At 35.7% G+C, this 26,461-nt stretch overlaps 1 protein-coding gene across 1 annotated transcript in view; it reads right to left on the reverse strand.

The window, feature by feature from the left end:
* Positions 1–26,461, reverse strand: part of ERC2 (ELKS/RAB6-interacting/CAST family member 2) — a gene marked incomplete at both ends in the record, with an annotated part of 332,401 nt that overhangs the window by 80,402 nt on the left and 225,538 nt on the right. The window contains one exon of the mRNA XM_084269469.1: positions 24,716–24,876. Within this exon, the coding sequence (XP_084125595.1) occupies positions 24,716–24,876 (161 nt within the window). The remainder of the gene's footprint in view (positions 1–24,715; positions 24,877–26,461) is intronic.

Genomic DNA, 26,461 nt, shown 5'->3' on the forward strand with positions numbered 1-26,461 from the left:
CAAGTTCTCAACACCTAAATAAGCAGCTAAAACATGGTTGAAAATCACTCAAACGTCAATGCACAATTATCTTCTTCAGCTGAACTTCTTTCTTGTGTTTAGTTTGCAAAATAGAAGATTTGGGGGCAGGGAGGAAGAACTGTACTGCCTCAAAACTACATTACAGCACTAGTACTGTGCTACACCTTTGTCACGCTTCCTCATAACTCCATGGATACCTATTAATTCCTCTTTCCCAGTTCTGTTCTTGATTCATATATCTGGTTGAACATTATTTCCACTGTGTGGTCTTAATCTCCTTACATGCTGTAAATAAACCACATCGTGAAATAAGTCATGTTACATTTAATTTAGTAGCTCATAATTTGAAATATGTATAGAACCACCGCATGAATGATAAAGATTTTGGATTTCACATGATGCTAAAAGAAATATTCAACTTCAAGGAAAAAGAATATTACTGTCCACAGATAAGTTGGGAAAACAGCAATTTTCCCCATGAGGCATGGCACCAGGCTACAGTCACAAGGTAAGTTAACACATTGGCTTCTATTTACCACAGCAACCTGACTGCAAGTCATTGCTTGGTTATTTTTTAGAATAAGCTAATGTGTTTCTAAAATGCCTTCTTCAACTTGCAAAACAAAAATCAAATTTTTGCATTTCCAGGAGATTAATTTAAACAGCACCCTGGGAAACTGGGCAGTTGAGCACAGGCTTTGGGATGCAGAACAAGAGAGCAAACACATTCTGACTTCCTAATTCCCAGCTGTGCGCACCTCTCTGTAAAACTGAGATAACATGAAAAAGTTATGAATTTCCAGGGAAGAGGAAGAAATTTTTCCAACACTACACTCCCTCAAGAGCTCAACTAGTTTTGGAGAGCTGACGAACACTAACTGACATTGCAGAGCAGCTTTCCCTCTGCCATCACTGGCTATATACAGTTCTGGTAATGCAGTAACGGATGCCAGCGGAACCTTCAGCAAATGCTTCTGCCTGGGAAAGGAAATAGCCTTACACTCTACCCTGAGGATAAAGAAACTTTGGCTTTGTTAAACCATGTATGTGTCTGTGCAAGAGAATTCCACAGTCAACAGACCTCCACTGAGAAAGTCCTGCCACCAGATGTTTAAATGAAGGGATTGTTAGTGCACCAGCTGATCTCAATTGCTGCTGGTGGTAGTGGAGGCGCTTTTGGCTCTCTCCTTTGAATCAGGCTGTTGTCTCCCTAGGTGGGGCTGTCATTTTAATAATGGATCATTGTATTTCCCAGTAGGAGGCCCACTGTCATAGTCCAGAGTAGGATGGAGAGAATTAAGCTCCTGTTTAATATTTTGTTGTTATGTCATATCTTACAAATAGCATTGTTTTACTCTACCATCCATGGAGAGATCTCATTCCTAGGACTTATTTGGAAGAAACAGAATTTTCAGATTTGCTTATAAAGAAGAGTGAGCTTATAGGCCTGTACACACAAAACATACAGAATTTAGGAACACTGCCAGATCCAACATAATACATATATATATATAAAGAAAATCAGAGTTCGGTGTCTGTGTGGTCTGTGGAATTGAATAAAGATCTGGTAGCCAGGAACAATATGGTTCCTCCCCACTTAGCTATACTATGTGGCTAAATACAACATTTTCATTACAAAACAGTTCTAACCCAAGCATCACATATACTATGTCTACTTCATGGAGTTAAAAACATCTATTTTATCTAACTGAATGCCAATGCGATGAGCAGAGGTGCATATTTGCATTCCCAAACCCCAGGTGCACTTCTGTGGAAATGCACATGCAGTGAAGTAGGAAGTAGGAGCCTGAAGTAGTGTGAAATTAATGCATTGCTTAATTCTCATGTTGAAAACTTTCAGTAAAAAGTTTCAATTACATAAAAAGAAATAACCTCATACCTCTGTTTAACTGAAGGGTAAAAAATGCAGCAGTGCTATGTCTCCACCACACCAGAATGCTCCAAGAACATGTCCGTTATTGATCGCTTAATTATCAAAATACTATTCTATAAATAGTTAAGTGATGTTTCCTCAGATACAAAGCTGTACAGTTCCCACAGATTATTATTTTAAAATATGACATTGGCTGCAACATGGAACATTTTCAGGCATTTATAAAATTAATATACATTTTCAATTCAGGTATTTTGCCTCCAACCTGTTTACACACATTTACAATTCCATTATTGCAGCTGTCAGGGCACTCATTTATCAACTATATCATACATAAAGCTTCTGTACTTTGACTACACTGTGTAAATTATGTAATTTTTGGAGGTTATTACATGCTTCAGGAACCAAGTAAAATTCTACTATAATGTAACAACAAACTTTAAGACTATGACTTTTTCACAGCCAAAGTTTTTAAAATATTTGACAATAGCTAAAGCATAATATGTTTTATTTTGTCTTTTATTAAACATGGATAATCTCTGTATTCTGCCTTTATATGGATTAAAAAAATGTTTTTTTCCATATTTGTTTACTATTCTTCATATAGGAGTCTTTTAGCATAAAGTCAAATGTCAATAGAATAAAATGAATGTATTATTTACAACACTTAGCAAACACTATTCATGGATTAAAATAAAGTATAACTTGCCCAAGAGGACTTAATCCATTAAAGACATAGGAAACCAGCTTAATTTGTCAGAATGGCAGCCATTAACTCTGCAAGGTTATGCAAATACGGCAGATGGATGAGAAAGTGCAGGCCATCCCACTGTGTCAAACATAAATAAACTCTGTATGAAACCAGCAGCTAACAAATTTGTTGTGTAGAGAAGGCAGGTAAGGAAACACAAATACTTTTATCCCTTAAATAGGGACTATGTAAATAATTCTAAAAATGTTGGTTATGTTTTTAAAATTATACAAATACATTTGTTCTAAATAGCTAATACATTTCTTGGTCTCTGAGGTTCCCTAGAGGGAGAAAAGCTTCAGAATCTCTTGACACTCTGTGTGGAATTGGATGTCAACTGGTAATTACAGACCTATAGGGAGTACTTAAACATAGTCTAAGTATAAATTTAGATAAATGAATAATATTACCATCAAAAAACCTTCGATTTTAAAAGTATGTGATTATCCTGACTCCATCAGGTCAATAACTGTTTTAAAAAGCAGTAACCTCTGAACCAGTTAGACAGACGAAGGGGGTTAAAGGGTCTTCCACATCACTGACAAATACAAAACTCTATATGTTTTATAGATGCAGATAGATACATTGTCAGAGATCTCACAAAACTTAAGAATTCTGAGGTGAATCATGCAGGTTTACAAGTCAGTACATCACTGTAAATACTTCAAATGTGTGGTGCTGTTCTCTATTGCTACTGTTATCTGGATCTTTCATGCATGGAGGCCCCTTCTAAACATTAATGTGGATACTTAGTCAAAGAACTTGTGAAGGGGCAGATTATTTCACCTGGGAAAAGAAACAGGAATGCCTTTGTAAGAGCTGCTGGTAAGTATAAACTAGGTCAATAAATGAAAATCAGGAACATCTAACTCTGTGATTACTATTTATGAGGGAGGAAGAGTAAGAGGAGAGAAAGAAGCACCCAAATCAATCTGAACTCTATTGAGTTACAATCAGATGACCCAGAAATACTGGAGAAAGATAACATTGTACAGGAGTGAGATTATCATGATCTATTATGTATCATTAGGGAAAGACTCAGGCATAAATTTCATGACACTAAACACATGTGCAACCAGTTTTACAATTCTGCTTTTAGGTTGTTTTGCAAGGAACAATTTATATTGCAATTTTTTTAAAAAGTGGGTCACAAAACTAGCCACACAATCCCAAAAGATGACTACAAACATAATTGCTGCATATTAGGCAATATATCCAAACAGAAGGTCAAAGAGAAGATAAATTGTGACAGAGTGCGTGAAGCAAGCTTCTAGCTTTCACTGGGCAATTTCAGAAGGAAGACAGAGGGAACAAAGTTGTTTACACCCAGTTTTTTCAGTGCTAGACTGCTGAACTCTAAAGAGTTCTGACTACCCCTTAAATAACCTTATCAATTTAAGTTATCATTGCAATCGAACAACCCCTAGTGTACCTCTTGACCAGAGACCTTTTCTTTCCAGTTGTCCATCTCACTTTTTTTGCCAGATCTTCCACAACTACATGAAACAGAATCTTTCTAAAGCTGAACTTTTTTCTTTTTTTCTTTTTCCCAGATTGCTCTCCCCTGTCTTGCTCTTCTCGACTTCTGAAAAGGACTTTTTCTCCCACCCTTAAATTTGCAATTTTGTTTATCCTTCAACAGTCCACACACACTTTACAGTGCATGAACTTTTCCTGTACTGTCAAAAATACCTGTCCTTGTATCACTTTTCCTTAGGTGGGCTCCTGTTCTGCAAGCTACTAAGCTCCTAATAACTAAATGAATGGAACATCACATACGATCTACTAGCACTGCTGCTCTCAATGGACTATAGCATGAAATAAGCCACATAAGACAGTTCATATTCTCTACCATACAAAACCCACTTAAGTAAAACCTTAGTATTTTTTCATCAATAAAATGCTTAAATAGTCTGTTTGCCAAAGTAATCCAAGCTAAACTCTTCCTTTTATAGATTCATTCATTACTTCATTCCCCTTTCCCCCATCCCCCAAGAATTCAGTCTACACATTCCTGCTAACAATGTTTCTTAAAAGGTAGAAAAAGATATGGAGCCATAGGAAATGCTTCTCTGAAGTTTCACTAATGAGGAAGCAGATCTTAAGGCTCTTGCTGCTATTGGGCTCATTTGTATTTTTTATGAGCTGATGTACTAGTGGGTAGAAAAGAGACAGACTCTCTAGTGGCAGATTAACCAGCCCTTTAAGGGTGCCTGCTATTAATTTTGGTTATTCATCTGCACATCTGTCTCTGCCCAACTGTGTCATGACTACTGCTCCTTGCAGCTCACTTCATTTAACCAGAAGCTTTTCTCCACTTTTTTTGTTCTCTTACAAGACCTACACATCTAGTGGAAGATCAGATCTTTCATTTCTATTAGTGAGAATAAAATTATCTCTGAAACGTGAAATTTTAACTAACAGTTATTGACCACAGATTTATCCACCACATGGCATGACAGTTCCTGACAACAACTGATACCTCTATTATTTCCCTTAACAAAACATGGTTTGCTAACCCCAGCCTGTCCTAGCTGCGACTCTAAGGGAGCTAATTACTCTGTTAAAATCTGGAATACATCTTAAGCCCTCCATTACCTTAAAATTTCAGACAATTTCCCTATCTTCCAATGAAAGAAAGACTAGCTTGTACCAGCTTTCAGACAACAGACACTGTGTTCTCAACTGGAGAATATTTCCCTTTGTTTTGCCAAAGCATGTTCATCTTCTGCATCTTAATTCTAAAGGATCTGTCTCATTGCCTTCACTTTCATCTTATAGACTCTGACTATAATAATTGACTTTGGATATACAAAGTGGACTATATTATCATTTCAGAAAGAATAATCAGGACATTACCGTGCCATTCATTTAAGCTGTGCTCCTGGCCCACTACTGCTTTGTTCACCTGGGGACCCGAAACAGGTGATGTTGCAGAGCTGGGATCAGATCACATAAAACATATTCCGTTTGCACTGACATTTGCTTTCATATGAATTTTACATTAGAGGTACTTAAGGTCTTTCCCACCTATGAAACATACTCCAAACACAATGGTCAATGGCTGGAGAGCCACTTGGTGTAGAAATCAGTTCCTTCCTTAGTGAGGAAGAATTTCTGCTCTCAACATGAACCTTTTATCTGGTGTTCTTACCAGCCTGAGGTTTAACCACCAGACAACTTTCTTCCTCTCATAGTTGTGTCAGATTTACATCAGAGAGTTCTCCAAATCATGCTATTTGCCTTACACTCTAAAGAAACCCCTGGTTACTTTGCCAGAACAACATCAAAACCCACAGTCACTACAAGATTTTTTCTGTGGATAAGCATTTATCTTTTCATTAAAATTTTTGGTAATATTTAATACCTATTTAGTCAAATTTGGTTATTTACATTGAAATTTTAGCATTTAGATTCATCTAATCTAGGTGGAAACAGCACACTGGGAAGCTCTAACCATTAGCAGTTCCTCGCAAATCCTATCATGCCATGTCTCTCTAGGGCCACAGCAAGTGGAGCCGCTTTATTTTGAATTATAGGTAAAACTATCAGTCTGCCCAGATGCATTGGATCCATCACAGGGCTGACTTGCACAGGATCAAAGAAAATAAAGCACCACACATACACTTATGCTATTTCAAAACCTAGGTACTTTTAAAAAATGCAGGGTAGGAAAGAAGCTGTTTCTTATAAAAGTACATACCTTTCCACAGACTGGGGTAGAAAACTTTTATAATCAAATTTCAGTCAATGATGCATGCATGCGGTCACCATGATTTAAAACAAGCTAAAACTTTAGTGCAACACTTCTAACAAGCAAATTATTATCCTACACTACTTACAGAAGGTAAAGCACAAAAATAACTACAGATCAGCTGAGACACATCTAGTACCTTCTTTTAGTGAATTTTTTTTTTTGACTTTTAAACAGATTCCATGCAACAGGATGTTGAAAATATTTGAAAACATGTTTCTTCTCCTAGTGTCTCTACTTGATTCCATAGCCACTACTATGGACTGTGAGAAAATATTTTTGCAAGGTTGAAGAAAACAAAAGAACTTATTTCATTATTTCTTTCTCCTATCTCCAACACAGGTTGCTGTGTGATACTTCATTTCCCAGGTTAATTCCTCTGTGTATCTGTATTCTATGAGGAATATTAAGAAGGTAGCTGCAGGTCAAGATTTCCTCTGGATGTATGTGTGTGGCCTCTGAACTGAGTTATTACTAACACAGATACCCCATAACACAGGGCTCTTATTCACACATTTTCTGCAATTTTAAGAGAAAAAAGCCATTACGTGTAAAATATTATGCCTTAATCTTTAAAATAAAGTCTGGAACAGGAGTCAGACCAGAACAAACAAGCTTCTAATATTTATTGCCAAGTATACTAGTAAATATGATTCACAACAGCAACCACCTTGTAACAGGTTACCAACTTTGAGGCACCAGATTACAAGGATCAGCCCCAGTTAAAACACCTGTGCACTCCTCAACACATATGAAATGGGAAAAATAAATACAGAAAAGCCTTAAAGATCTACTCCTTTTGGCATATCAGTATAATTTTTATGGCAAAATTACAAAGCCTAGGTCCTTCTAAACACAGTATGATTTAATGTATTATGAGACATGGCTTGGTCATGGAAATAAAAGCAAAAAGAAAATTGTTAGATTTCTTCACTAAGAAAAGGAGGAATTAAAATTACTTAAGTGACTCAGAAGGTACCTACCATCTTTATTTTTAAGAAAAAACCCCAAAAAACTACCTAATAACTGGGGGGGGGGAGGGGAAGCAGACAGAAGCAGGAACAGGGATTCACAAAGACATCCTAAATCACCAATCTGGTTGCTCCTGGAAACCAGAACAGGGTAACATTAAACCACACATTCATTCTTAAGGCATAAAATTTCTTTATGTCAAAAACCAGTGATTTTTTTGTGGAAGTCTTTCAGAATGTCCCAATTACTACTTGACAAAAGGCCCAGAGAAAACAAACATGTATCTTTCTCTTTGAAGAAGCATCTGAATTCTACCTGACATAGAGATTGAAGAAAATTCACATAAATGAAGATGTTGGATAGAGCTTTCTGACATTTGCCTCCAGCAAGGTAACAATTAAGTGAAGAGGACATAGAGTGTTGAAGCACCTCAAACGATGCCTGTGTTCAGTGGAATTTTTTATATCAATCTTTCATGGTTATGTTCAAGAGATTTTGTTTCTGTATTTAACCTGTTCAAACTCTGGAACTCTTACCCAAATCAAAAGACGTGACTAAATCTATCACTTCCCAGTGGCAGAATAAACATCTGGAAACTTTCTCAGTAAGCCTCAATTGGCATACTACTCTCAGAGGGACCCTGCTAACATCACACAATGCGAAGAACATTCTGGAGGTACATAGGAATTGTTTCTGGCTACCCTGCGTTTTATTGATGACATTGTTATAAAAGCTCTTTGAAAATGCTAACAAGATGCCCAGGCAATGGCAAAGCAAGAGGTGTTTGACTCAGGACTGCACTAGAAGAGGCTTCAAAACTGGGGATAGAACAATCCTCAACTTAAGAGGCAGTACTATGCTTAAGGGCCAACAGAGTGAACAGTAAAGTGTCTTAGTTACCTAATTTTATAATTAAGGTAGGCCCAATATTGGAACCCTCCCCTTACTAGCATGCTCTTTATTTTACTTTTCTGACAAGTTAGAAACATGAAAATAAGGTTGCAAGATACACTAAAGGAAAAATAAATCACTAGTTTCAAGCTATGAAATATGGCCATGAAATTCCATGTATTTAGTTTGAAAAAATAAAATTTAAATGGAATTCATATTATATCCCAGTTCAGAATTCCTAGGTTAGGTGTGCACGGTTTTCATAGAATCTTTATGTTATTATTTTGAATGACAGTAGCAGCACAATGCCTTCCTTAGGGAAGCGCTTTGACATGGGATGATAACAGTCCTTCCCACGCATATTCAGAAATCTAAAATAACAAAAGTAATAGGGCTCATTTTCTGACCCAAGCCACTCTGGATATAAAAACTTAGAGTTTTAAGTAGTTTTCATTAAAACAGCTTTAGTTTACAAACAGATTATGTCAAGATAGTGCAAAGATTAAAGAAGGCAAATACTTCTATTAAAGGAAAAGTCAGAAATACTGGTACAACTGAACATTTAAAACTTTTATTAAAATAATCTAATTTTATTAAAATAATATATAGTCCAAACAGCAACAAGTTTTTTAGAGATAACAGTTTATTAAATTTTCTCTGATATTAAATAAAAGTAATCATTGTTGCATTTATAATGTTAATTAAAGCTTGCTATTTTCTAAAGATACATAGCCTTTCAGCTTTAAAATAGGTATTGCTCAAAATCTTGAAAAAATTACTTCTGCTATCAAAGAATGACTTCTTTTCCTCATCTTCATATGCTGGTTGTGATCCATCTATATTTTATCAAAATTTTCCCTAACAGAACAGTAAGATCAACAGAAAAAAAACTCAAGCAAAAGCCATCTGCAATGAACTATAGAATGAATGCCGTTAATCTGCTAAACAAGAAAGAGGAAATTAGGGGTGGACTGGCTGCTGAGAGAAGTACCATCATACTCTTTAATTAACATTTTCTTATTTAAGTTTATTTGTAAACAAATCCTCACAGTGCATCAGTTGTGTTCTAATATTTTCTGAACCAAAATAAAATCATTGTAATATGGATTTTAACAGCTAAATTCACAACATAATTAAAAGGTAGCAAATGAAAGACTATAGTCTAGTATAAAACATGAGCTTGTGAAACGATTACCCCTCCTTTAGCTGGGGTTATTATACCTTTCTCTAGAGTTATAAATCATTCTTTAAGCTAAGAGAATTTTGGATTTGTTCAGCACTTTTGAACAAATTATTCTCAGATTGTTTCATATCAGTACCTACCTTTCTGCTTTGACTTTCCACAGCACCACTGAACCCTATGAGAAGTACTGAAACATTCAACATTTATTCTGATCAGTAAAAATTATACCCTCCACATTCATTTTATGTTACATTCCTTAGATGCCCACATCAACAGTTATAATAGACAGTATGCACACTTCCCCTAAACATGCCAAAATGTTGAATGTTCTCCATCAGACTCCTGAGCAACACAGAAACAGCTCAAAAAAAATCTTTAAATTTCTATCCTTAGACCTTCCTTCCCCAAAGGAATGAGCACTGTGAAAAAACAACTACAGTTCTATTTACATTTTTAAAAAGACCACAACCAACCCCCCCAGTTCCCCAGGGACGTACTTCTGTAGCAGTGGGAATCAGCATGCATTACTTTATAGCAGTACGTTCTGCATGCTTAGCTCTTTAGTATATAAAGTCACTTCATCAACCCAATTATTTCTTTTTTTTCCTGTTTTTTCCCCCAAAGTAACTCTAAACTACTTTAAAGCACCTTCATTACAGAAATGATTCAACCAGCACTGCTGCAAACCATGGAAATGTAAAAGCTGTTAAAAATGTATTAAACGCTGTCCATGCCACAAGGGTACTAGTGTAAAATGACCTTAAGTTTAAAGGCTCCCTATGAAGGCAGAACAGTAATCTGCTCTGCTTCTCCTAATGAATAACAAATGGGCCTTCACAATTCATTTAGTTCAGTACAAGCTGCCATTACAACCCATTTTGTTTTTTTAACTTTGTGGTAATGTATCATCTTGCCTGACTCTATGTCATCTTCTTGAAGGTCACCAAAGGTATGTAACTCCACTCTTAATAATGAAAAAAAGGAGGAAGGAAAAAGAGATATGACAAATTTTGACAAAGCACCGACCAGTCCATTCTGATATACTGTATCACACAGCAAGGCTCATACTTCCTACACAAAAATGCTTCTTGTATTCTAAAGACAGCTAGGAAACCACTGAAGTCTTCAAAATAATTCTTTCTTTTCAATTAATAACTAAACCACAAGAATACCTGGGAAATAATTCTGTGGGTTTCTGTTTACTTACTCTTGATTTTTGTCATGCCCTAAAATGCAATCCAAATCTGAGGATTCTAAAAGGAATTAAAAGACCACGAATATTTATCTTTATTTCACAGGTATTTAGAGACATGTATTATGTTGCTATGGACAATTAGCCTTTTATCCAATTTTAGTTGGTAGTTTAACTCACCCACCCTAAGGTTTTAATTATCCCCTCAGTCTGCATGCTTAGCCCTCAATTCATGCAGCTGGAAATCTGCCTCAGTGATGTTATAACCTTGTTAATGTAACAAAAGAGGAGTTTACTTAAAACTGTACTGACTGTGGACTTAAGCCAAATTTACTTGAAAGAGGAAAGAGACTGTCAAAAATCCTACAATAAACACAGAAATGCAGTTCTTTCATAACCTTCACCTTAATTCATATAGACAAGCAATTTACATGTAAGTGGATTCATATGGCCTGTGAGGGGCCTCCTCTCTGGAGCTGGACTATTCTTTTTACCCTACCCCCATCTTTAACAAAAAAAGTTCCAACAGCTCACTTTACAGAAATGGCAGAGTATCTGCAATCTTTTTTAATCACAATAAAACATGATTAAGATAAACATTTATAAAGCTAGTCAGGATCAATAAAGGCAGCATAATTTCAAAAAGGCAATTTCAAGTAAGTTCAGCTAGTCCTTTGTCAAATACATATTTTAAATTCAATAAAGGTTTTATTTGAAGAGTGTAAAGTTGCACTTCTAATGAGGTAATAGTTACATTAGCCTTAAGTGGAAGTTGCTTGTCATATACTGATATCCCCCATTCATTTAGTTGCCAAATTACAGTAGGGATTTCCTAAGTTCATCTGTTAATTAGATCCACTTTTAGGCACGATACTAAGAAAAGCCTACATTAGACTAAACAAAACGTCATAGTATAGAAGTGTTGAAGGGAGATCTTTCTAAGAGAGAAAAAAATATAAATCATATTTCTTAATACAACTGTGAAAATACTGTAGGTAATTTTCATCCTGAATGGATACTTGTATTACTTTTTTTAAGAGGGGCAGCAGCTGGTAGCTGGTGGGGAGACACATAAGAAGAGCTGTAAAATCCATAAAATTCATTTCACCAGCTTTCTACAGGGTTTCAAAAAAATATTCAGGGGGACGAGGAGCATAATGGGCACCCAAAACAAGACTGGAAACAGTCACATTTCTTCCATATATGCTGAAAGTTGAGATATATTTCAATGGGTGAAAAGTCTTTTCTTGAACCTCATGAATGTCCGGGTACTTTCCGCTCTGTTAAGAGGGTATCAGGTTCCTGGATGTCAGATGACGATCTACCACACTTTGTGGGCTTCTATTCATTAAGTGTTCTGTAATAATCTCTAGGTTTTTGCTACTGAATTTCATGCTAGTCCAAACATCAACCAGCTCCTGCTCTAAACCCCACAGACATGAACTACATACCGTTTGTTTACAAACCACATCTAAAACTAAAAGAGTTTCTCAAGACAGTCATACAAGTCCTAGATGAGATTGTCCAGCTCACCAAAACATTCACAGGTTACCACACACACTAAATCCTCCAAATAGTGACGAGAAAATTCCGCATTTTGGAGCTTTTAGGAGGGTTTAAAGTTCAGATCACTCTTCCTATTAATTGTATCACTACTCCCTAATCAGGCTTTGGAACATAGCTTGCCATAACATGCAGACAGATGAACATAACTACTTTGAAGTCCCCTCACTATTGCTCACCTACTGATGCAATAACTGACTGCATTTCATTAAAAATACTTCCAGCCTAAAGAAATAAGGCAGGATATAAGAAAGAATTTAAGTGGAATTAGAATTTTGTTCAATAACTTACATTAACAACTCTCATAATCTAAGCATTTGAAAGTATCTAGGCTACTTTTTTTAGGTCACAAGAGTAACCTACCTTCATTTTCTCCTCAGTACCTATTTCTGTTTCCTAATAATAAAGAGAGCTGAGGGGAGTTGAAAAACAAAAAAATAACAAAGTAGTACATTTAACGACTGTGTCTGTGTTAGACCAATCTACCTTTTCCTTACCACCTAGAAAATAAGAACCATGTATGCTAGTCTTCAGAGAATGCAAGAGGACTTTGCCGGGAAGCAAAAAAGACAAATCCCTTGTAACTTCAATGATTTTAGCAATATAGTGATACTCGGGGCTGTGTGGCCTAATTTTGGTCAGAGTCAAATGCAACAAAGATAAACTACATGTTTGAGGTAGGGGTGGTTAGAAACTGGGAAGAGTTTAGCCACAAAAAAGTATTCTTACATTTCTAATCTAAACCAGTGAACAGAGTTTGCCCATTTAGTATCTATGTATTTACAAAACTAAAACTAGATGGTTTTTGAGAAATTCACTGTTAAGTATGAGGGAAAAAACATACTAAGGCTTTCACTTGCATCACCCAATATACTTTTAAATACTAAAATGCAACTTAATAATCATAGTACTCCTATTAGGATTATGTAAACTCCTCTACTAATAAAGCATACCTATTTATCAACAATTGAAAAAATCTTTCCACTACCAATATTCTGCAGAAGTTTGTACTGTCACCAAGCTTGTGTTTTGCCTTGAAAATTTTATCTATTCAGTTGATGCCACTTCACCTTCAGGATGATAGCTAATGTGTCCTTTTAAGGAGATGTTTATCCTGAACACAACAGCTTGACAATAAGACGTAGCACAGACTTTTATAATGTATCTTCTTAAATAATGTACCATCTTAAATAGGGCTTTTCTTTGCTGGTACACTGCACAACATTGAAGACATAGCCAAGTTTATTCACAATCAGAGAAAATTGAGATGAGCTCATCCTAATTTCATCACATAAGTCATGATCTGTCAGCCTCTGCTAAACAGCACAGCATTAAATGGGGAGGTGTTGCTCGTTAGAAATTCAGCACTTGAGCACTTTTTTGTGTGCTATGCCATATTTTACCAATTATATTTGAAGAATTCTCTTTTCACTACAATCTTGCCCACTTACATTGTCTAGTGTTGGCAATAATAAAAACATGTATCATGTTATCACTATCTTGTTTTATTATAGGAACGTGCCATGGCCAAGGAAGGATGCCTGGCACTGTATTAATAAAGAGTATTGATCAGTCTTGTCAGGACTATACAGAGTTCAGTGGGAGGGCATAAATGCCACCAGAATACGTAGGGTGAGTTCTCTTGGATTTAAAACATGGCTTGAGTGTGTTTCTCTCCCCCAAAGAGAGAAGCTGACTCATTCAAAGACAGAGGTACAGACCATTATGACAATACATCCTTAAATGTGCCACTGTACCAATTAGATAAAAGAGCAAATCTTACTTATGCCCTTATAAGCAGAAAGGCTGCCCCCAAGGTCCCACCTTACAAAGCATCAGGGAATGCAGATTAGAGAGCCTTAGTGAACACTCAGTCATGAGAACACAAAACTTCAAGCACATCTTGCATGAGAGCTGATGAGAAGAAACAAAGCAGTAGGACCTTGGATTTATTTTTTCCACAGCCCACTGAGAAGTACTTGTTTTGCTCTGGGCATGGGGAATGGGAGGAATGAGCAAGCACAGGAAGAAGGTAGCAGTGGATTTCCTTCATAGCACCTAAGGAGTAATGGGTAAGCAGAGAACGCTAATCAAACCTTTCCCTTTTGCTACCAGGAAAGCTATTCCTGTTTGATTGCTTCTGACTTTGTTCTCTTCCGACCTTATAAGACCTTTTCCTTTTAACAGAAAACATGAACATATACATTTCTAAGCATGTTTTGTGTTTTCATACAATATTAAACAATAAGCCAGTAATTCACTTTAAATGATTCAACCTTTAAATTTATTTGGTTCTCTCTGTTCAAAGATCTGAGTTTACATGAAGTTCAGCATTATCCCACTGGGGAGATGCTCAGTTCATAATTCCTACCATTCAATCGTATGTCCTGGGTCTCAAGTATGCAAGATTTGCCACTGGAAAAAGGAAAAAAAAAAAACCAACCAACCTGACCCATCATATTTTGAGGTCTAAAATGCAGAAACATCTGCTAGAATCATATTCAGTTGGCTAAGGTTAGGAATATGGGAGCCTGCAGTTGATCAGCACTGCCCTAGGTGTCACAGAGGCCAATGGGAATTACACTAAGAGGTTTTCAGTAGACAAGGGCGTAATTCAGTCAGCTTAGAAAAAAATAAAAATCCATGAAACAGAAGCCAAACTTTTTTTTTTTTTTTTTTTTTACTTTCAGCCTCCTACTCCTTCCTTTCTGTCTTTTGAGCCACTTGTTGTTTTGAGTATATAATCAGAGGTGGAGGCCTTTGCATTCCCATGCTGGCTGAACTTCAAAACAAATGCCGTCCTATTTCATCATTTGTATCATTACTAATTTTTAGCTAATAAAAGCACTTTTAAGGTAGTTTTAAAATAAATCTATAGCGTCTTCAAGATTAAGAATAGAAATTTTTTCTACAGTATTGTTCTTCTGGTAAAATGATTTTGTTGATTACATTTTCTTAAAATAATAAAAAAGATAAAAAATTGTGCAATAAAAAAGACAAAACCTGTTTAATACTTAGTATTTAGCATAGATACTTTTTCTTCTTTGTCTACAAAGTTAAGATTTCTAAAATTCCCTGAGGAGTTTCAAGTTTTAAACTTCAGATTAAAATATAAAATATACTTCAAACTCTCTCTTTCCTTTGTAAGAGTCCAGACCTGGTTATTTATTCTTCAGGTCTGTGTAGCCCTCTTCCTTTTACCATTTTCCATGTTTCACTGAGGTACTCCTTGCTACTATATATTATCCTTCCCATCACTTTGCATTTCTGACTATTATTCCACCTAACATTAATTTAGAATGGTCCATCATAGATTAAAATTGTGTATTTTAAACCTATAGACATCACAGACTTTTTAAAAAGGAAAAAAAAATCTAGAAAAGCATTTTAGTTTTAAGAGGTTGATCTTTTTTTAAAAGGAAAAAAAGGAGTAGAAGCAAATGTATTTCCAATTGCAATTGTGTCTTCAAATTTTCATTTGCACTACAAAAGACAGAATACTCTGCAAATCAAAGCCCTTCAAGCAGTTTGAGATACCTGTAAACCTGGAACACTGTTAATCCTGACTGTCTTCTAAGTGATTTAATCAGTAGAGAATTTAATGCAACTGTCATCTCTCACTCTTATAACCTGCACTTTAAAACAATCACTTGTCACTTGTATCATCTTGTAAATCCACTTACGCACTATAGGGCAAAAGAAGATGCAAGAGAAGTATGGCCTTTAATCTTTCCAGAATGTATTAGTTGACTTAATATAACTGGTTCTCAAAACAAAAATTAAAAATAAAATTAAAAATCACTGTGGATGTTTCAGTGTAAGGGAGCAATGTGAAAGAAATGAGCTAATTCTTCAGAGAGAAATTAATTTTACCAACACTGATAAAGAACAACAATCGAAGAGTATGAAGTACCACCTACTTATGGATGTCTTGTCCACAAATTTGTCTAACCTTTCTTTGAACCAGCTGATGCCACCCTGCCCTCTGTGGAAGCAAGTTCCTGGTGGTCACAAACCAACCACTCCATAAAGTTGCTCCTCTCTTTTTCAAATTGATCACTGATTAACTTCAGCAAGTGCCTGATGTTCCTCTTTCTGTGGGATTTGATAAACAACAGTCCTACCTTCAGTTTATGCCTTCCTTTGAGATTCTGGAAACTTCAAACATACCTCCCCCTGCCTTCCCCTCCCCAGAGTGGAAAGTCTTTAAGTCTCTCCCTCATAAAGCAGCTGCAGGATCCCCTTGATCTCTCTACCATTCAAGTTCCAGGGAAAGTACTCACAGAATAAAACCCCTAAATAGTGTCGTGGAATTTCCAAGATAAAATGTTTTCTGGAGCACTGACTTATTTTTCTACTGAATGGGAAGAGGAAAACAGCAACAGAATTTGAAAAAGTACACTACTAGGATACAGAGGGGCAACTACAATCAAAGGCTCTTGCTGCCTGACAGATGCCTCAGACCATATGGATTCATAGGAACCTATAAGATCATTTTTACAAGTAGATCGCCTGAAGCTTATATTTATATAATTTCTTGATAACACAACTCATGGAACCACATGATAATTAAGCCAAAATACTTACAAGATGATGAAAAGAACCTGGTCAAAATCCAGACCCATTTTCTAGGTCAGAAAAGTATGCTTAATTATTATAACCACAGTACGGGTTTTTTTGGAATATGTCTGAGTTTTGAATTCTTCCTGTTTCACCTTCAGGCGACGTTTCTGTGACCTAAGTACCACTGCTGCCATTCCATAACAGAGAATACATTGCCTTACTGGGAGGGAAACACTTTGAAAAGGTTCTTACAGCACTTTCCCACTGTCCAGAGGTGACAGGAAACTTGGGAGAGGCTCCAGCTTCCTTTCTCTGGATACCCATATAAAGCAGGCAAAATACAGCCTCTCATACCATGTTTTGGAGAAACCCTAAATTGATCTCACTGCCTAGCCTTCAGTACCAGGTGACAATCTACTTTGAAAGTAAATTATTACTTTATTTAATAAAATGATTAATTTTGAAACATCACAAATTGTATAAAATAAAATCAAAGCATACTATCATTTAGCCCGAACATACAGGACTCTCAAGTGAATAAGAGCTTGGTGACATTCACATGTCTTTAAATAGGAGAAGCGCTTTGCCTAGTAAACACTTCACTCATTCTGTTCTCACAGAGAGAAACATTTTATTGCTTTGTGCCCCTTCGTTGTTTACAAAAGAAAAACATCTCTTCATTTTAGTCAAGAAAGCTTCTGTTCCAGAGAACAAAGCCTTCATTTGGGTTTCTCTAATCTTTATGATGGTTGCAAGTTGGTGTCAAAAATGTTAGTCAAGGCATGCTGTGTTACAGGTCTGTGGGGCAAAAGCAGTCACAAGAGACTTTCCACCCAAGTTAGAAGGAGACCACATTACCATTCTAACTACTTCCTATGGAAGTCACAGTTGTATCAACATCCTGCTGTTTTGTTTGTATTTAACTTGGGATATGACTCTCCACACTCTCAGCATGAATCCTACAATTAAATGGAAGCAGTCCACAGGTTACTAAAAAACAGTCCAGTGTTCAACATTCGACATGGCACAACTTTTGAGACAATCAACTTGCTATCCATTCACTGAACATATTTATAGTATACATTACCAGAGTTGAAACAAGTCAAAATAATCCCTCTAATAAAATTACAAGAAACAGTAAACTCTTTCTGAAAATTATTTTTTTCTCCACAGCTATTTATACATTACTCTGTTATCTAACCTGTTAAGTAAAGATATATTACAGAATTCAGGTTAGAGAAATTATCATAGCTATCTTTCTCAAAATATAGGCTGTATTAGAGCTGCCAAACAAGCAAAAGTTATTCTAAAATGATCCTACTTTCAAAATAATACTTAATACTCTAAGAAATCTGACCCTGATGTATTTACTTAAACTTCAGTTCAAAGAGCATCCTTTAATGTCATGTTTCCACCGCTACTAATTCAGCCTAGAACTATCCCCAAGGTAGGTGCTGGCTCTTTTTAGAACAGACTGGCATTTTAAAAGGGAGCTTAAAATCAGCATCTTTGCCCAGACCTTTTAGTTAAACACCTCATTTCCAGTAAAGGCAAGAGAAATTGTTATCTACCTTCTCACTCTCCATTCTGGATAGAAGGGGGTGGTGGGCGCACACACTGCCTCTCTGTAACACAGAAAGCAGACAGGGTCTATAGGGAAGCTATTGTTTTAAGTGGTTTTAAAGAGTGAGTTCCCGGCAATTTCAAAGAATAGTTCCAAGGTTAAATTACCTCGCCAATTCCTCCTACTTCACTGTATTGCTTTCCTTATCCTTGCTGCTGTATGGAAGACCCCCAAAAAAAGGAAATTAACTTCATGACTACATGCAAGTAGAGTCCCTACAATTTCATCAGGGATTTTCCTGTCAATGAGTGTCATGGTTCTGGCCTGTGTATGCACTGAACAGGTGAACTGCATACACAATTACTCTGAAATGTTCCAGATGCACTGGATTTACTACACACACACACAGACACAGATTTCAGAAGCGCTTCTGACCATAGCTGTACCCACAGCAATGAGGAAGAAAACACTATCCTGTCGGTGACACAACCTCTTGGGGTGGAGTAATTAGGACATAAATAAAGGAAAACATGCAGAGTTCCTCTCCCTTTGCCTCCCCAAGTGCCAGTCTGAGATGATGATAGATGGAAATAGTAATAGAACGTAAGGCATGGACATGAGCTGATTTGTCCAGGTGCTGGAAACATGTCTAGATTCTCTGGACATCCAACAGCCCTTGTCAGAGCTGCAGCTCCTGCTGAGCTGCTACACAGATGTGAAATCCCCAACTTCTGCTCCAGTAAAATTTATAGATGGAAAAAAGGGGTATGTCTGCAGAAAACCAGATGAATAGTAAACTTCCTTATACTTCTGCTGCTAGTAGTTCATAAAGCATTTTGACTTCCCTACAAACTCTGACTGTGATGCTTTAGTTTTACATCTTACACAGTCCTCCCCTTAGGCTGTGATCCATGACTTCCAGAATCCATTCAAAGACCCTCTTCATGCCCGCAATATCCTCAAATTCCACTTGAAGCCTTTTGTATACTTGCCCATGTTCAAATTTCCTGCACTAAAAGGAAGGAGGGGACCCAGGGAGACCAAATGACAGACAAACAGACAAAACACACCCTCTTCCCTGAAAGAGAAGCTTCCTGCTCACTCCATGAAGTTGTTCACACTGTGTGTTGAACCAAGCAGATCCAGACCATGGTCTTGCACCCAAGGCTGGCATCTAGTGGCAAACGCAGGTGCCCTCTCCACATTGGGCCAAGCAACCGAACCCCTGACCCAGCAGGTAAAAGAGGGAAGAGTGGCACCTGGTGGAACCGAATGCTCGTGAAAAAAACATTTTACCCCCTTCTGCTCACAAATATTTCATCCCTGACTATCCACAGGTGCTGTTAAATGAATAAAGTAAACATACTGAAAAAACAGAGATAAGCAATGTTCATTTATTATTTTCAGTGAAAAAAAGGTGGACACTCTTAAACAAAAGAAGGGAAGTCTAGTTTTATACTGTAGCCCTAAGAAAATTTACTGCAAAATCAAATCATAATTTTGATTTTTTACAATAATGTTCTATTTTTGTTATTCAATGAAAGGACTGGTAGCTGGTTATTTTATTAGGAGATCTTAAATGCTTCATTACTGAAGTAATCTGATTTATTTCACATAAGGGAAAATACATATTCCTCTGGAAACTTGTAGTGAATTTCAGGGCAAAGTCACTTCCAACAAAACTGATTTAGCAATAACCACAGGTGATGGCACGAACTCTATCCAAGTCAAGGAAATTGCCTTTCAAACTCTTGCCAAGAATTTAGTGCAGATACTCTGAAAGCATCAGCGCATTGACCATACAGAGTTAACTGCTAAAGGAAACACTCAGTAATTAACAGTTGGATCTCAAAAATTAAGAATTCAAAGTCAAAACATGACAGTCAGTCTTTAGGGGGATTAATCCCATGATCACTCCCTACTAAGTGCAGCGTTTGACACATGTAACGAAGTCACTGAAAGATCATGAAATTAATGTAAAACCACAAGGCAACAATTTCTTTTAAAATCTTGGATTTAAACATATCTCTACATAAACATTACAGAAAGTTAATGTATGGGCATTTAGTTGAGAAAACCCCAAGTTTTGGTAACAAAAGTTTGGGGGGTTGAGGAATTTTTGTCTTGTTTTTAACTTCAGTGGTTGCAGCTTGAAGATTATGTGCATATAATTTAAAAGTTGAACAAACAAAAAAGATCATCATAATTTTTACATTATTTTCCCTCACATGCTATTAAACTTACTATTGGCTCTCAAGGTCAAACTTTATATATTTCATGGGGTAAAATAATTTGACCACCTCTAAAAAGATGATCAATTCCATAATGCAAAATCCACTTTACTTAAGGACAGGCATTTCCTTTACATACATATATAAGGAATTTTAATGTTATATAAATACTCATTTATCTATCAATACAGCTATCTATTTTTGTTACAAGCAGGTTTATGAGTTTTTGAAGAAATTACCACATAGGAAAGGGCATCTGTATGAAAGCCTTGTGGATACCTTGTGGTCAACAAAATATGCTCCACAAATGTGGCATTTCAGAAACATCTGAAACAACCCCCACTACATCACAGTACAGAAACTTCTCCTACCCTCAATATTTTCATATTACAAAATGAATATGCTTTTCTAGGTAACCCTTGTGAAGCTCTCAGTAGGCTGTGCTCCTTCTTGCAGACTCATGGAAAACAAAAACAATGTCTGGGAAAGTAGTCTTGATGTATGTTTCTAACTACCAATTTTAAAGTTCAGGCCAATTGAAACTTTTCCATAGATGTTAAATTCATTTGTTAAAACATCAATGTGTCTTTTTTTCACACTGCAATACAGAGTTTTTCAACCTATCACTTATTAAAAAATAAGAGCATTGATTATTTTTTTTAATGCTCAGATAGAACACAAAGCATTAAGACAATTAGGCAAAATGATGGATTTGAACACATGCTGCATGTATGCGTAACTTCCATTAATGTCAGTATGAGTTATATGTGCACTGCTAAAATAATATGACCATAACAAAAATATTTCCTCCAGAACTAATATAGTAATATTTTTAATAGACATGTGGAGGGGGAGGAGGGGAGTAATCACATATTTAGAAAGTATCATACAAATGCAAATCCTTCTCCAGACTCAATGCTTTGGAATTCTTTTAAAATAAATCTTACTTTTTCACATGCTGGCATCAAGTTAAGAATGACTTGATATTTATCTCCTTCCATCAAATTACCATTAATTTAATGGGTACTTAACTGGTTTCCAGTTCAAAAAGACCAACTAGATTATGAACAAGATTAAGCTGCTATCCATTTTAACTCTAAACTTCCTTAAATAACTGAAGGTATATGGGAACATGGAAGGACAACTAAAGAAGTTATCTGAAGCTGACAACTGATTGGAGCCAGTAAATTAAGATGGATCTTGGCTATGTCAGCCAGATGGGCCTAGAATGCAGAGTTATGTTTGGAACTTGAACATAATATAAGCATAGGAAAACATCATGAATGTTCTTAAACACACAGTGCATGCCTATTTAACTGGAAGCTAGCAGCCAAGACCTGTGATCACTTTATGTTGAAATAAAAAAATTATAAATAGGAGTTATGGTCAATGCTGCCAAAGAATAAATTATCTAAATTACAGACACACTATGGTAGTATCTTACTACAACACAATTATTATTCTGTCAGTGGATGTCTGGGTCTTCGCAACCTTCTTCAAACTGTTTTTGAGAATGCCTTATTCATTAAAAAAAATTCAATGGCACATCTGGCATATCCTGTTGTAATGCAGCATTTTTATAAGGTTTTTCATACACTTATTTCAGTGAGCACTTTAAAAAAATAAAGTACTGCCATGAAAAATCTGAATTACTTCTAAAAGATGTTTACATGTGTATCACTTTTTATTGTTTAGCATATCTTATTATGGTTTCTGAAACTAAAATTCCCTTTTAATTCACATTTAATAACAATCATGTAGTCCTTCCCATACACTGGGCCTAAAAAAATGAGTATGTTCATTTTTGCTTTTGACTGAGTAATAACGTAATAAGTTAAAGATGCAGTAAAAAGAAAATAAAATATGATCACATGAATTTTTGTCAGCATTCTATTTTCTCTGTTTAGTAATATTGTGCTGTGGCTTTCTGTGTTCTACTTTGTTCATTAACTCTATTTCCTATCTTGTACACCAGCAAAACCATCTTGACATCTGACAGTTGTATTCATTTTTTTCCAACTCACCACAAGCAATACAACCTCTGATCCTCCCTCCAATATGAACTCAGCTTTGTAACACATTTTAAAGAAAGAAAGTCAGGATAAGATTAAAAATAATAATAGAATATATCGGTTGGGTTTTTTTAAATCAAACTGAGTTATAACATATTAGCTGAATCACAGATGTCAGAGCAAATGATTTGTACACAAGCTAGAGAATCAGACTCCTAGAAGTAACGACACAGTGCTAGGTAGTGGGGAAAGATGCCTAGTAGAGGATTAAGTAATCCTCTGTGGCCTAAGCAGAAAGAAGTACACATTAAAATTATTTTTATTATTACAGGTTAGAATGGTTTTGTTCAGGAATAAAAATTAAAATTGTACACGAAGAATTGCTTTGCTTGAAGACAGAAAAAAGTAATGGCAGAAAAAGTTTACATGCTTACACAGCTAACAAAACAGCACTTAAATATCAAAGGTAAAAAAAGAGAAAGAAGTCTTTTATAAAAAAACAAACCCATACTAATGGCTACTCGAAGAAAACAAACACAATAAAATTTGTATTAATTTAATTTTTAGATGCAAATTTAAAATGTTCTTCTTTTTTCTATATTATTTTATTTTTTAATTGATACTATACAAACGCAATACATATTTATCTCTTATTTTAAATTCCAAATATTCCTAACTCGGACCTTTGATAATGGGTCTTTCACCACTAGTACCATCCAGTCAGTCATTTATTCATGAAATAGAAAAGTGTTTATCGCAAGAAAAGTCAAATCTCACTTCCCAGACTGAAGATACACACCTCACGGAGTTCCACGAGGTTCTGTGTACTCAACCAAAACAGAATTAAAGACACTGCTTTCCCCACACACTTTGTTGCTCAATAATTGAAAACTAGGATAAAAAGAAAGCCAAAAAACTGACTCTTGGGACAAAACACAAGCATGGACTCAAATAAACAGACCAAAGCACTACACAGAGAACAGATGCTGCATGAAATATACTGGCACTGAGAATCGAGTTATCATAGGTGTATTAATATGTACGGGTAAGTCCAGAGTATCAGAAAAATAAACCAATGTATCTATCATAAAATATAGTATCACACACTAATTCATATATGTTCCCATTTTTCTGTATGGATAAAGACTTCATTAAGACAATAGCAGAAGTTCTTTTGATTTCACTGGAAATATTGATGTTACATTACAGTTATTTCTGCACGTCTACTACATGGCTGCCATTCTTAAACAACTACTTTTAGAAAACTCTAGTAAATATGTGTTTCCATTTCCACTTGGCCTTGTTTACAGGAACATTATTATTTTTTTTTTTTTATTACTTACCTTCCTTTAAAATGTAAGGACTTACCTTCTTACTTACATAATCTTAAAATGTAAGAATATCTACAACAATTTAGCTGAAGTGATGATTCCGGCTTTTCAAGGCTTCAATGGCTTAAGTGCTTTGCATTCCCCACCCTCTCCTGCCCTCAAAATAGTTTGGAAATTACAACAGCGAATTTTCCTTGTTGAATGTTAACTACACACTTACCAGCCTTGCCAAGTTATGACAGGTTCACTCTTCTTAACTAATTTTAAAGATCATGTCAGAGTTTTAACATCCCATAATTGCAGATATTTACCTTTATTGAAGGTAGGAATTTAGATGTAAATTACAGGTCTATTGTCCCTTTTCAGTTCTTTACACTTAACATAGTGATAATATGTATGCAAATAGGGATTTGTTGATGGGGGGCGGCACTATATCTATCAAGTTCATAAACCCCTTTTCTTGAATTTGACACTAATGGAAATTCCAACATAAAATTCCCTCTGAAAGATGGAGTTTTAGACCCTCAGTTTCCAATGGACATTATACTGCGCTGATTTTTATTCTGTTTTCATGTAAGAAAGGACAGCTTTAAAAAAATTGTCGGTTGTTGAGTACTTCTAAAATTAAGAGTATTGCATTTCCATATTTTAAAAGGAATTTTAACACTTAAAACTATTAGAAGTCCTTAGATTTGGACACAGAAAAGAAACCACAGAAAAAAATCCTGTTCTTTCATGGCAAGAAACTAGTAATTTTAATTTTTCTATAAATGAGAAAAATTAAAGTGCTTACTTCATTTCTAGAATTTCTTCAAGCTGTTTTCTTCGCTCTATTCTCAGGTTAGCCAGATGTGCTTCTTTTTCAGCCAAAGACTGCTGTGTTGAGGCAAGACGAGCTTTGGTAGAATCTAATTCTTGTCTAGTCTTTTCCAGTGCATTCATCAGCTCTTCTACCTAAAGGAGAGAACTGTTTAAGCTCCATATTCTTTACACTAAGTAAATCTTAAATCCATATAAATCCACATTTTTTAAAAGGTATTATTTGAAGTAAATGGCTGTTGAAAGTCATGTCTATCTTAAACTGCTTTAAAAGCAAGCAACAAATGTAGTCTTTCAGTACCAAAAAATCTTAATGCTTCCATGAATCCATTGAGTAATAGGCAACATTTACACAAAACAGAACTAACGTAGATTGCCAGAAACCTGTTTAACCTGGGCCACTGCCACACACAGACACAATTTATAAATATTTTCTGTACCATTCATATTATTTACATTCAGGGTGGCGGTAACACATCAGAACAGTCATTTTAGAAATTTTAGACGCATAGCTACACATTTGAATATATAACTGACCACGATAAATCCATGTATTCTTAATCCAAATAAACTCACAACCCTTTTGTGCAGAACAGGTTGCCCAGGGAAGCTGTAGACCCTCCAGACCTTCGGTTTTTTCAGATCTTGACTGAACAAAGCCTGGGGAACCTGATCCAACTTTGAAGTTACCCCTACTTTGTCCAGGGGTTTGAACTGTATTGCCTCTAGTGGTCCCTTCTAACACAAACTGTTCCATGATTCTGAACTTTAAATGGCTGTTATTGCTCTAGTAACAACCAAGTTATTTACTTCATGACAACTGTGAGAATCTCTGTAGTATGAAATATAGGGATGTTACGGTGATCCCATTCTTTCTTTACCATTGGTAAATGTCAGCTGGATGTAGGATAAATTGCTTATTGCAGGAATTCAGAAAATCTTCATCTTTTTAGAAAACAAAACTTAAAAGTAAAAAGAGTGTTTGACATGCTCTATCACATTATTTAAAGAACACACTAAAGAATGACATGACACCTGCCTGGCAGAAGGAAATTTACATGTGGGATGAATCATTCAGAGAACCAAAGGTTCACAAATACTCTCTTGCAACCAGAACATCAATATAATTTCCCCCTATTCAAATAATACATGAATAATGACATTAAGAACTGCAAGTAAACAACAGATTTATTTTTATGAGATATAATAATCTAAACAAATGTCTAATTTCCTGTATTTTCTTCCTCACCTCCTTTGTCCAAATATTAACAGTTTATAAATTAGACAACACTTCAGGAAGAAAAAAAAAAAAACAACTGGAATAGTCTCTCCCATTTCATGTTACACAAGTCACTGAAAAGTTTTCACTTTTCTTGCTGTATTAAAATTCTGAGAACATTCCACACTGGTCGCATAATCAGTGTGTCTATAGAGAAAATAAGATGTTTTCTCCAAGTTCATGATGCTTAATTATTGTTTGCTGTCATCCAGACCCTCCTAGCATGCAATCAGTGTTTAGAAACCACACATTATTGTTTCAATTTGAACACATATTTCCTTCTATATAACAGGTTTAATACAACCACATTAATAATGCAGTCTTCACCAAATTATAACGAGGACTCACACCCTGTTTGAAATGATACACTGACTGCTTACCCCTTCTACTCCAGCTGCACCTGCATCTTTATAAACACTGTAAAAGATCAGTAAAATTCTA

The sequence above is a fragment of the Gallinula chloropus genome, assembly GCF_964237585.1.
Source record: "Gallinula chloropus genome assembly, chromosome: 12".
Taxonomy (NCBI): domain Eukaryota; kingdom Metazoa; phylum Chordata; class Aves; order Gruiformes; family Rallidae; genus Gallinula; species Gallinula chloropus.